The sequence below is a fragment of the Panthera uncia genome, assembly GCF_023721935.1.
Source record: "Panthera uncia isolate 11264 chromosome C1 unlocalized genomic scaffold, Puncia_PCG_1.0 HiC_scaffold_4, whole genome shotgun sequence".
Classification (NCBI taxonomy): domain Eukaryota; kingdom Metazoa; phylum Chordata; class Mammalia; order Carnivora; family Felidae; genus Panthera; species Panthera uncia.
Window position 1 is genome coordinate 26643768 of NW_026057585.1, and position 14067 is coordinate 26657834.

The window sequence follows — 14067 nt, forward strand, 5'->3', positions numbered from 1 at the left end:
AACCATTAAACTGTTTGCAATATTATTGAGGACATGGACTATTATCATCCAATAAGTAAACTGCAACCTAAGAAACTAACATTTCATTTTCATTTATCACACAGCAACCATAAAATTTTGCAAAGTTTAGGAGTGTATTTTTCCCTCAAAAGATATTTTAATTAGGATATATGATTTTTATATCTTCGATACATCACATTTAAACATATCATTCAAAGTATACCCCAAAAGGAATAATAATGGTAAAAAAGACTTAATAGAAGAATACTTTTGGTCTGATTCTTTTTGTAGTTCTCTGTTAAGTTCATCGATGCGTTGCTGTAGTTTTTTACGTCTCTGTTCTGGTGGCAGATGACTGAAATCTTCCAGTGCTGGGCCCTGAAAAGAGAATCTAAATTATAAAAGACATCTTGAGGAAATTTTCTTTTTTAAATATACCCGCTATAAAATAAAAACACACATCAGTTTTAAGTTTAATTTAAAATTAGCCCCAAACTTTTAAGAAGAAATCTACACAGATATGTGTATGTAAATTAAAACAACTATATTGAACAAAGCTTGAATTCCAGTTTATGAAATCATGAAATAGAACAGGTAAAAATATAACCAGATAAAGAAAATTGGTAATGACCACTATCACATCATTTTCAGGTCTTGGCAGTTAAAATAAATACATATGAACCTTCTTACAGCAACAACAACAAAATGGAAACACATAACATTTCTCACCTATACAAATTATTGTTCTTTATATAACATCACCACATTCCCAAATCAAATACTGTGAATGTTCAGACTGCAAATATGAAAAGCTTATACAAATAAGTAGGCAACTTACCTCACAGAGATAATCTAACTGGTGAAATATATTTTAATATTGCATAGTCTCTGAATGATTACACTTATTAAACCACTCTTTAGAACCAAAACATACAAAAGGTAAAACTATCCACTGTGTGAACTGAAAGTAGAAATTATTCTAATAAGGAGTTTATTTTCAATTATCCTTTTGCACAACCAATAACATACCTCAGTTTTTCCCAAAAGAAAGATAAAATCCAAAGATTAAAGATGTGATCCTTCTTTAGGAAAGATGCTTGATGTTTGAAAAATTTTTAATGTTTTAATATTCAAGAAACTATCATTTAGGAAAAAGTACTAGTATTTAGTTGTAAACTCCTGATTCAAATTATGTCTTTCCCATCTTAAGTGTTAATCATGTCACTCATATTAGAGGTTACACAACAGAGCCAATATTAGCAACTATTGATTCTATTTACCATAAACCCATATTTACATAAGTTTTGATACACTCTAAAAATTGATGATACCTATCACTCTTCATTTTTCTTTTTTAAATGGCGATATGAGGGGTGCCTGAGTGGCTCAGTCGGTTAAGCGTCCGACTTCGGCTCAGGTCATGATCTCACGGTTTGTGACTTTGAGCCCCGCGTTGGGCTCTGTGCTGACAGCTCAGAGCCTGGAGCCTGCTTCAGATTCTGTGTCTCCCTCTCCCTCTGCCCCTCCCCTGCTCACGCTCTCTTTCAATAATAAACGTTAAAAAAAAAAAAAAAAATTAAAAGAAAATTAAATGGTGATTTGAAGAATATGCCAGTTCAATTTTTAAAGTATTGTTGAAATGAAACTCATCCTTGCTCTCTGGGCCATTTATGCCTATAATACTTAGTAGCTTTATTTCACCATCTTTAAGAATGTTTCCCTGACTTTTAAAAAAAGAGAAAACTCACTCTTAGGATAGAACCATGATCAAAGGTTAACATTTCATTAATAACAGAATCTCCAGAATTTTCCCCAAGTGGCCTATACATTATGGATATTCAACAAGCTCACCTTAAAAAATAGGGCATCTTGTCTAAGTGGTTTTGGTTTTTTAATCTACCAAGTAGCAGAAATAATAAAATGTCAATCAACCAAATCTGACCTAAATAAATGAATGGCAGAATTTCCTATGCAAGGTGCCTTTAAATTTAGTGGTCAATTATTAATGTAAGTTGTCGGTTTTAATCTAACTTCAGATGTAGGTTTTGAAAAGTATTATATATGTGCCAAAGATAAAACTTTTAATCTATATATTTTTAAATATTTCTTAAAATTTTGAAAAACTATCTAGTGAAGTAAAGAAATATATTTCAATGTGGGTATTTTTTGGTATTACAATAAACTCACAATTACCTGTAAGTAAACCTGCCTGCTTCCCACTTACCCCTAATCAAACCTTGTTCTCAAATTTAGTAACAGTAGGTATGAAAGCATTTCTAATATCCCATTTTGACATAACCTATTCTTTTATAGAATTTGAGAGCTAAACACTATTTCCAATGGATATAAAGACCTGTGAGGTATTTATTGACAACTTCTACTACAAGGGAATACATTTTAAAAAGGCTAAACTGAAAGTCTGAAAGAAACTGGTCTGAAAGAGAGTGGTCTACTTTCTAAAAATAAGAAACTATGCAACCCCCAATGATTTGGGGGTTAGGTCTTCACAATGCAGTTCCATTAATGTGATTGAAATGCATAAAGGACCACCTCACTCACACACACACACACACACACACACTCACCCACAACTGCGCAAGCACATACTATATTTAGATTATGTGTGCTTTTATTCCCATTCAGTACTACAGAAGAAAGTACTGACTCTCTAATGAAATTAGTAGGAAATTTTCTTTCTTACTATTTTGAAAATCTAATGATTCTTGTGATAAACTACAAATAACATGTATACAATCTTTTTAAAAGACATTAAAAATCATTTTTAATTTTCCTTGTGTAAAAATATGAACTTTTGTTCTACCATGTAACTTAATGATTAACTATAATTTTATGCTCTGTAACATGACAAGGACTCCACTCAGTAACATTTAGGAACTTAATAGGTTGATTAAAGTTAACCATATTATTTTAGAATTTTATGACATCAAGAAATACTGGCATATGTTGGACTATGGATCAAATTATAACAAGAAAAGACACATACAAGGTGAAAATGTAAGGTTGTACCTTACTACTTAGTCTGAATTAAAAAAAAAAAAAAAAAACCACAATGTTTTGAGTGGCACCTGGGTGTGAAGTGTCTGACTCTTGATTTCAGCTCAGGTCATGATCTTGTGGTTTGGGAGTTTGAGCCCCACACAAGGCTCTGTGCTGACAGCATGGAGCCTGCTTGGAATCCTCTGTCTCCCTATCTGCCCCTCCCCAGCTCATGCTCGCTCGCTCACTCTCTCTCTCTCTCTCTCTCTCAGAATAAACTTAAAAAAAAAAAAAAGTTTTGAGATTATTTAATGTTGGCACAGTATATAGATCAGCACATAAGGCTTACCATCTTCACCGACCACTGAATAGTTCAATGGAAAACAGAAAGAAATGGTAAATTATTCACATGAAATCAATACAGAAGATGCAATAACTTATACTTTTTTTTTTTACAATATTAAAATAAATCATGAACATTTCACAATCCAAACAATTATGCCAGAAAAACAATTTTAAGCACATTTTGGGGAAAGTAAATTACTTGCAAAAAAAAAAAAAATACACTGATGATAATGGGCAGATATTTTCTAAATGCAACAAAAACTTAAAAGTAAATAGAAATTCTCCGTAAGTGGATTTTACTTATAGTTCTTCATTCTCAAAATACTAATATTTGAAGAGCTAAATATAAAGATCCAATATTAGCCACTTGAAAAACTCTTCTATGAAGTATTAAAAAATGAAAAACTCTTCCCAATGCATTAAACAAACTGGCATCACAGGAACTGCTATAGTTCAAAACACTTTTTGAATTTAAATATGTCAAGGGTAACATTTCTACCTTAGTTATAAGGTTTTTTTAAAAAATGTACAGACACATTAGAAACCCATTATCAAAACAATGAGTCACCCAGATTCAAGTTTCCCATACATATTTCTTAACAGACACAAATACATGGGTTGAATGGTGCTTTGAAAACGGAGTGTCTACTTTTCAGTTTTTCTGAAATCCATATGCTCAATAAGCAACACTAAAAATATAACGTCAATTTTTAGAAAGAAAACTAGATAAAATTTTTCTTTCTGAAAATATAAAAGGATATAGCCAGAGTGCTCTCATACAGTATATATACTACTCGTGCGGTATGTACCACACATATATACACTAATGGTGTGTGTGTGTGTCTGTGTGTGTCCGTCCCACATGAGGTGGGTTAGCAGGGCTCTGCAACTGGCAATGCATCTACCAAACATACCAAGTAAACACACGTGTGCACACATGTGTCCATGCGCACACACACACACACACACACACACACTCCTTGTGACCCGTAATATGCAATTTGGCTTTACAAAGCTAATCTTCAATTAATCTTCATTCATCATGGCTTGCAACCTCTAAAATTTTTATTTTTCCCTGTTTTCTAAATCACGATGTTTAAAGAAGGGGGATGTCAGGTAGAAGAATTTCACATAAAAAATATGAACTTTAATAAATAACTGACAAAAATATCTACCCCTTATCTCCAATGAATTGGCTGTATATATTAATGGTTATGATGATAAGAAAGATGACATTTGCTATCCAGTAGCTTTCCAATTAAGCTTAACATTCTTTAGACTGTCAGTAGTTTCAGGGAACAAAAAGCACAACTTATTTTAGGATCACAAAATTCCTGGTAAAAAGGTTAACAAGTTTTAAAAAGATATTCATGGTCTTCTTTAATATTATTAAGACAAAATTATATAGAGCACAAGAAACAAAATATGTAGAATATTTGAATTTATCTTTTATAATTTTCCCCAGCTAAATTTCTAAGTGAAATAAAAATTATTTTTCCAGTTTATGTATTAATATGCTTCAGAGAAAACATTAAGATAATTATAACTGAAATATCGAATGGTTCAGGTTTTAGTTAGTCTAGTTTTATATCAATTATAAAATTAATTTATGGTACACTAACCTTAGATTTAGGGATACAAAAAACTCAAGTTCTTTGTAAAATATTAGAAAAATATTCAAGTTTTCTTTTAAGTAAGTCATGTTCAATACATAAATATCTTCCTCTCATATACAATTATCATGTATCTATAACTAGAAAATTTCACATACCCCCATACCTTAATAAATACACAAGGGAACTAAAAAGGAAATTAGGCAATTAAAATGATTAGATTTTAAATATAATATAAATATAAATTATTAAAATTATTAGATTTCTTTTAAAGATAGGAAAATACTGATAACTGTATTCTGAATAAATAAAAAGCTTACAAATATGACTATGAAGTCTTTCAGACCATGAATAATTTAGACAGATAATATGGACTTGTTATTGCTAGATAAATCTACTTCCAAAAAAAAAGGATTACCCAACAATCTCAAATGAAACAGTTATATAGTAAAAAATATTTGTTTCTATATTAAATAGTTAAGTTGAGGTGTGCACCAATTATCCATTAATGGTTAGCTCCTGATTTCACATAAGGAAAACTATACACCATCATCCCTCAGAAAAGGTCTAATGGTATCAACCATCAAATTCAAAAACACTGGTCCAATATAACATTTCTCAGATCCTTAAAAATATTAGGAACTTTATATAGAAAAAAAAAGAAAAATTATAATTTTTTAGAAAGCCAAAAGCAGATATTCAGGAAAAACAATAGGTCGCCTGGGTGGCTCAGTTGGTTAAAGCATCTGACTCTCGATTCCAGCTCAGGTTATGATCTCACAGTTCGTGAGTTTGAGCCCCATGTCAGGCTCACCCCGGACAGTGCAGAACCTGCTTGGGATTCATTATTTCTTTCTCTCTCTCTCTCTCTCTCTCTCTCTCTTTCTCTCTCTCTCTCTTTGTGCCCCTCCCCCGCTAATGCTCTCTCAAAAATAAATATTTTAAAAATATAATATTAACAAAAAACAATGTAGCAAACATAGTTCAAAACAAGAGTTTCTGATTTGAATGGTACAACTCATCAGCTTTTAAAATCCTTAAGACTTGGGGCACCTGGGTGGCTTAGCTGGTTGAGCGTCTGACTTTGACTTGGGTCATGATCTCACAGTTTATGAGTTCGAGCCCCAAATCAGGCTTGCTGCTGTCAGACTACCAGAGCACAGCCCGCTTCTAATTCTCTTTTCTCCCCTCCCTAACCCTCCCCAACTTGCACCCTCTCAAAAATAAACATTAAAAATAAGAGAATTCTATCTCTCTCAGTTTTGCTTTATTCTACACCAATTTGTATGCACAGGTCCTTTTACAAAAAAAAACAAAAACAAAAAACAAAACCAAAAAACAAAAATTTCCCCCCAAAATACCTTAAGACTTATTTTGTAAGTGAATGGACTGACATGTAAATCCATGTTTAAAAAAAAAAAAAAACCACCTGGCTTCTTAAAGCTTCTCTTCTTTTTTGGGGAGCCTAGGTGGCTCAGTAGGTTAAGCATCTGACTTCTGCTCAGGTCATGATCTCATGGTTCTTGAGTTTGAGCCCCGCATTGGGCTCTCTACTGTCAGTGCAGAGCCTGCCTGGGATTCTCTTTCTACGTCTCTCTGCCCCTCCCCTGCTCACTCTCTCTCTCTCAAAAATAAAAACATTTAGGGGCACCTGGGTGGCTCAGTCGGTTAAGCATCTGACTTTGGCTCAGGTCATGATCTCACAGTTTGTTGAGTTCCAGCCCCACGTGAGGCTCTGTACTGACAGCTCAAAGTCTGGAGTCTGCTTCGGATTCTGTCTCCCTCTCTCTCTGCCCCTGCCCTACTCACAGTCTGTCTGTCTCTCTCTTTCTCTCTCTCTCAAAAATAAAACAAAAGCAGTAAAAAAAATTTTTTTTAATGAAAATAAAAATAAAAAAATAAATTATTTTTTAAGAAGTTCTTCTTTTTGGATTTTCCTATATTGAGAAAATTCTTAACTGGAAGAAAAATATCTCCATAGGTTAATTTTGAAATAGAATCTGATAAACCGAATACCAATCAAAATGAAAAATGTCGGGGCCCCTGGATGGCAGTTAAGCGTCCGACTTTGCTCAGGTCATGATCTTGTGGTTCATGAGTTCAAGCCTCTGTGCTGATAGCTCAGAGCCTGGAGCCTGCTTCAGATTCTGTCTCCCTCTCCCTTTGCCTCTCCCTTGCTCATGCTGTCTTTCTCTGTCTCAAAAATAAACACTAAAAAAGAAAAATGTCAATGCCAAGATTGTAATAAACTTTCCTTTCTGCTCTATCCTCCAATATCCTAGTCGATTTATCTGTCATATTTTCTACCTTACATATTGCTTTTTCTCCTTTGGTACGGTAATAACAAAAGTAGGAGGATTTTGACCTTCTGGAACTGGCTCCCCCAAAACAATGTTCTAATATTTAAAACTAAAGCAGTAAGTGGAAATAAGACAAATAATAACTAAGCAGATACTTTTAAGTTCTACAATTTTATAAAATGTAGATTTTATAATTCCACCTATAACTTATTCAATAAAAATGAAGAGGTCACATATTTAAACTTCTCTCTCCAAAGCTCACAGTTCTAACTGCCTAAATTTCACACAACTATTTGATATCTCTGTAACTATACTGTATAGATTACTGTTAACTGGATCTGGTAGACTCAATGTGTAAGATACAGAAACAATTACAAAAATATAGCTGCTAAACAGTCATTTTTCATAACAGCAGAATATTTAATAAAATCTAAATCATCATAGAGAAGAAAGATGGGAATTCTGCCCTCCTAAGTCAGGCAAAAGAAAATCCCTAATGATTTCTTAAGTGTTTCCAACAAGTGTTAAGGGCTTTTAAAAATGAATACGGGTTACCTGTACTGTATAATACAGACTCATTCCTACTGGCTTTTCAGAATATCATTAATTACCTATATCATCATTCAACACAGAAGTAGGTAAGATAGATGTAAAAATGTTCATGACAGTATAGGAAAAAAGGAAGTCCAAAAAGGGACATCATATACTAGAACATGTCTACTGCATTACTGACATCACTTCAGGTTGTCATAGTGTTTTAATGAAAATGCAAATAATGTCATCTTGCCCTAAATGAATATATCTTGTTCTACATGTGGCCAAAAGAGAAACTCAACTCTACATGTGGCCAAAAGAGAAACTCAACTAGACAGAGAAGAAAAGAATCGAAAAAGAACGCAAGCAGGAAGGCAGAGAGGAAGGGAAGAAGAGGGAAGGTGGGGGAAGAATGGCAAGAACAAGAGTAAGCCCAACTATAGTATATCACTGTTAATGATTAGATTTTTTAATGGCACTGATAGATTGAGTTCTCATCTGTGGGCTATCACACCTATGTTTTTCATATGTCCAAACAAATGTTCAAATTTCATAAATATATCTAAACTATGAGCTATGAATATTACAAACACATCCTTAAAATCAAATATAAACAAGAGAAATTAGTTTCACTAACATAATGGAATAACACCACTATTTATCAGTAGTATAATAGGTGTTGCTAAAAAATAGCTTGATATTTGATTTTTACAATTCTAAAATTTTTCATTTACAGAATAACTTTAGTTTTGAGTAAATACCAAAGACTGGGCAATTAAAAAAAATATTTTGGTAAAAAAATACTTTTTTTTTAAGCTCAAGAACACAAATGCCATGTAAACATTACTCAGTAATATCTAGTATTTTATAGGCAAATAATTTACAAAATATCTTCTAATGTATTATCTTAATATGATCTAGAATCTTGATATTTAACATGCCTATCTTTAATTTCTTATTTAACTACTGGAAACTGTGTTTTATACTTCTAAAAGTAGGGAAATTAAAAATTGAATTTGATTTTTTTATCGACAACAAAATACTTTATAAATTGGCAGAAGTCATCATTAGTGACAAAGTATTGCATGAGTTAACTGCAGTGACAAATTACTGAAAGTCTTAAAAATGTAAATACATTACAAGACAATGGTGGACATATGATTTCACATAAACAAAAAAATAGCTAATATGATTGTACCCAGCACCCTCTTTATAATACCATTCTTTTATGGTTGCGCATTTCAAATGTTATAAAGAGGAGTTATTTTTAACTTGAGGGCAGCTATACTTAATTCTGTGGTCTTTTTAAACTACATATTTACAGGAGAGAGCCTTATAATGAGGGTGGAGAGTATTAAAAGCCACACTACACACACAATAGGCCATCATGCATTTTAACCCATTATTAAACTTACCCCTCTTTTGAGACTTCTGAAAGAAGGAATTCTGGGCTTCCCTGTTTTTATTTCATTCATACAATAATGCACGGGCTCAATGGAGAATGTGAGAAACTGGGACCCATTAGGAGTACTGGATGTGAATAAACTAGTAGGGGTTAAGGGTGGGGACTGTGGCTAATATGGAAATAAAGAAAGGAATCAATAAGCCAAATGTGCATAGTTTTCTCCTAAATGAAAATTCTATTTTTGGCAACATACTTTTCACATAATAAATCTCAAAGTTTTCTATAAAAATGTTATAAGAATATTAACATAGTTTTGCCAAAACGGTCATTTTAAGAAGTCAAATTTACTTTAAGAAATGTACCATTTGATCACTTTTTACAAAATGACATTAAAAATATAGAGTACACAAATTATAATGTCAGAGAAAGCAATATGACCTACATAAAAAAAATTCTCTTCTAATTTCTAGGACATTAGCACTACCTAACTGGTTATACTTAACCTGCACTTGTCAGAGCTAAAGGCAACAGCTACAGGTAAAGTTATCTAAATAGATAATATATATTAAAACTGCAACTAATTATTATCACAAATAGGCAAAAAGTTTTCATTACATTTGTGGTTTTTCTCTCAGACTGTTTCTATTTCATCTTCATTGCAGCTCATTTAAAAAAAAAAAAAAAACTTCAGCAGTCCTGGTTTTTCTAAGCTTTCCTATCTACTCTGATTTGACTTAAAAAAAAAAGTCTCACCTCTCAACTTCTCACCTGGAAAATATTAAAAGCATGAATAATGCTTGAGTTAATTATAAGTGTACTTCTGAAGAGATTAATAGGTATATTATGAGTTAAATTTATCTGCATTCTTATGTCTAGATCAGAAAAATGAATTAAAGTCACCTATACTTTAATAAATAGAGCATATCAGATTAAAAGTACATATCTATTCCCATACTAGATAGACACTATTATAAGCACTACATTGGTAGGATTAAGCACTCATCTATTCCATTTGCTCATGCTGCTGAACTAGATTTATCTAACATATACAGCACATCAAAAAATGGGTTTCAACAAGAAGTTAAGAGAGATTCTCTTAGTAAACTGGAGATTTTTAAACTTCAAATAACCACAAACATTGGGCCCCTCCCATTAAACATTCACATAGATGATAAAAATAACTTCATTAGTACGATCTATAAGACCTAATGTGACATTTATTATTGCTATAGTCAATCATTCATTCTAATAGAGAACTGCAATTTTGGTGGTCTTATAGTTAGATCACAACGTTTCCTTAGAAATTCTGATTGAAACTACATACAAGTGAAATTTCAAAAGCATATAATTCAAGAGGTATTAACAACTATTTAACATTTTTACTCATTAAGTGGTGGTCAAATGTTATTTAACTCCAGAAATAATTTTTACTATTAAGATACAAAACTATGTTTCTAATAAGTGAAAAGTTAACTGAATCATTCAGATAAAAATACTTATTCTCTATTAATAGTAAGCCATTATCCACTCAACACCTACATTGATTTAAATGACACACTAAAATAAAACTATTAGCATAGAGGAATTTCATGACTTTTACCTTTGGCTTCTTTCCAAAGAGCCACAACTTGCCCTTGGCCTTTCCTACTGTGGTTTTGGCATCCATCTTCCCACTTTCCTGTTTGGATGCACTGATAGTCCCATCAGAAATGGTTCTATAAATATGTTGACTGTAATCTTCAAATGGAAAATCTCCTGGAGGTTCAAATCCAGACTTAAAGGAGTCCACTACCATTTGAGAGTCCTACACGTAAGAAACATGTTTTTAAAATCATTTCATTTATTTTTAATACTGTTAGCTGTTAAAAATTTACTCAAGGAAACAACCAGCAAAAATTTAAAGGAAATAATTCTACAGATAATAATTAAAGGTTAAAGTGAATAATTTCTTCTGGTGGATTAGTAATAAGCCTTAAATATTTTAATCCCAATAAAATACGAATTTATAATCAAATTAACATTTTATTAGTTTGTAATATTCATGAAGTGTTTTCATTCCACAACTTCAACCCACTGAAATCTGAGGACAAGTTAGTTGATAAGAAAGATCTAACTTTCTTAGAATAGGAATACAGGAAGTTATTCTCAAGTAGAAATTCTAAGAAGTTTCAGAGAAAAAGGCTTTTTGCTTTACAGGATATCTACAAAAAGTTGATCTTTGAAACAGGGGAAAAGGCATCTATGTAAAAGAGTAAGAGGTAGAAAGGCTTTCATGCATCCAACAGGGGAAAAGATAAAATATACTGAAGACAGTTGGGAATGTTAACTGAACAATGGAGAAAGATCTCACAAACAATATTAAATACAAAAAGAAACTTTAAAAATATAAAGTTCTATTTCCCCTAAAACTTTAAAACTCACATAACTATACTATATATTGTCTTTGGAAGTACATACCACTATCCAAATGTTCTTCTGACACCTTAAACTCATTATTTTCAAACAGAATACTTTATCTCTTATAAACTCCTCCTGTTTAAAACCCTTCTCTTTTATTCCCTATTTCTGTTCATTGTACATTTTGCCTTTTACTCAAAAGTTATGTTAAGTCACACCTTAGTTTTGTCATTAACGCCACCCTACCAATCACTTGCTAAAGGATGAGAAGAATGAGAGAGAAGGGACCTAACTACATTTGTAACCTTGTAACCAGCCATACTGAAATATAAATGTACTTCTGAATTTCTGATTAAAGAACCCTAAAATCCTTTTATTTTTAAAATTCAAGTCAAAATTCTATTTGTTACAGAAAAAAATCCTCATTAATACCAACTTGCTATGAAGACTAAAATATGTGGTATATATTTAGCACTCCCCCAACACTGGTTCTCTTCTCTTGCTCCTTCTTCATAACATAAATTTCTGCCAACTACCCTTTCTGGTCACTCAATCAACATTTATTGAGAAATGACCAGGTACAAGATTCTTGCTAGACCTTAATTAAGACAGGTTAGTGGATATACTTTCTCAAGGGGAGCAGGGCTATGCTGTTCCTTCTACTGCCCTTCCTTTTTGCCCATTACTCCATACACTACCCACAGTTCAAGTGCCAACTCTTCCATTAAAAAGCAATTCTTATAGTAACTTTATATCTATTTCTTTCTCTAAACTTTCACTAGAATAAGAGTACAACACAGTTTGTAACCTACAGTTCACAGGTTGTGTTATACTCTTGGAGTAGAACTGAAAATTTAGTCAGGGGAAAAGGAAAGATTAAAATTTTCTTTCAAAACAACTAGAATTTTAGTGTTCAGAACAGTCTTAAAAGCCCAAAGGAGTCCATTGAGTGCCTGGGTGGCTCAGTCGTTTGGGCATCTGACTTCGGCTCAGGTCATGATCTCTCATTCCATGAGTTTGAGACCCATGTCAGGCTCTGTGCTGACAGCTCAGAGCCTGGGGCCTGCTTCGGATTCTGTCTCCCTCTCTCTCTCTGTCCCTCCCCTGCTCACGCTCTCTTTCATTCTTAAAAATAAATAAACATGGGGGAAAAAAAAAAAAGCCCAAAGCAGTCCAATCTATTGCCAGACTTCTACAGAATATAAAGTATAATCAGCTACCCATCAATTACTTCACCCCTTTCCCAATTCATTTCACCAACTGAAACTGCATATGCAAACCAAATAATTTATTCAAATATAATTATATAGCACTTACTCTTCTTTCATCAACTGATTTTGCGGCGAGAATCATTCCTTCCAAACACTTTGAAATGATAGGAATAACTTTGCGTTCTGAGTCTGCAAATCCTCTGTAACACTCACTGAGTTTAATAGTCCTTCGTTCATCCATTTCTTGTAGTTGCTAATAATCAGAATTTTTTTAAAAAAAGGGAATATTAAATTTTCTTTTCATTCTGACGCAACCCCACCCCCCAAATTAGGATTCTACACTAACAGTCACACTGTTGTTAATACCTTTTCAACAGTCTTACAGTACTTAAAACCTGAGACTTGTTACATAACACAAGGGAAAAAAAAAAAAAAAATCAAGCCTTTCAGCACATCCTAAACCAGGTGACACTGGTTTTCAAATATTCTAAAGGGATCCCCTAACAGGCTACCAGCTCCCTACCTCATACCACCTCCACCTTTCCATTCTTCAGTCAGAGCAGTTGTCTATGCTTCCAGGAAAAGCTGCACTCGAAAACAGAATTTTGATGGTTTTTTTTTTCTTTCTTTTTAAGCAATTAGCCTGTAACATATATAAATCTGAGAGTTCTAAGTCCTTAAATTAGTTCAGATTACTTTGGTAAGATCTCGCTGGATTAAGGATCCATAGTTGACTGAATACCAACAGGTACTCAGACCTACTAGTCAGTCTACTGCTCAGTAACTATCAAAGGATTGGGGATACAAGATGAAAACAGGAAGCCAAAAGGTGAAAGTGGTACATACAATGGAATCCCCACAATTCAAAAATTTACTGGTACATGCCCCTAAGAATTATGCTATGACAAGTGAAGCCAAATAACTTACAGGCATTTTTGACCCCTTAATATTTGCCGACACTACTAACCTTTTTCTCCTAGGACACAGCTACACTGTTCAAGTCCCCACACTCCCACAGCCTTTATACCAGCTTTTCCTCTCTACTTCCCAAAGCTTGTGGATTTACTCTGACACCCACATTTTCACAAAGGAACTGTTCCCAGCATTACAAAATGGCAAGACTGGGGGCACCTAGGTGGCTCAGTCAGTTAAGTGTCTGACTTCGGCTCACGTCGTGATCTCGTAGTTCACACATTCTAGCCCCACATTGGGCTCTGTGCTGATGGCTCAAAGCCTGGAGCCTGTTTAGGATTCTGTGTCTCTCT

The 14067-nt window shown here is 33.2% G+C and overlaps 1 protein-coding gene across 3 annotated transcripts in view; it reads right to left on the minus strand.

The window, feature by feature from the left end:
* The window catches only part of FNBP1L (formin binding protein 1 like), a 122437-nt gene that overhangs the window by 11401 nt on the left and 96969 nt on the right, over positions 1-14067 (minus strand). For 2 of the 3 annotated variants that reach the window (XM_049616794.1, XM_049616793.1), the window contains exons 8-10: positions 12909-13055; positions 10795-10998; positions 269-378 (exon numbers count right to left, since the gene is read on the minus strand). In XM_049616794.1, coding sequence (XP_049472751.1) covers positions 269-378; positions 10795-10998; positions 12909-13055 — 461 coding nt within the window. Of the gene's footprint in view, positions 1-268; positions 379-3346; positions 3362-9204; positions 9364-10794; positions 10999-12908; positions 13056-14067 lie in introns of all 3 variants that reach the window. The other variant, XM_049616795.1, reaches the window with a different exon arrangement.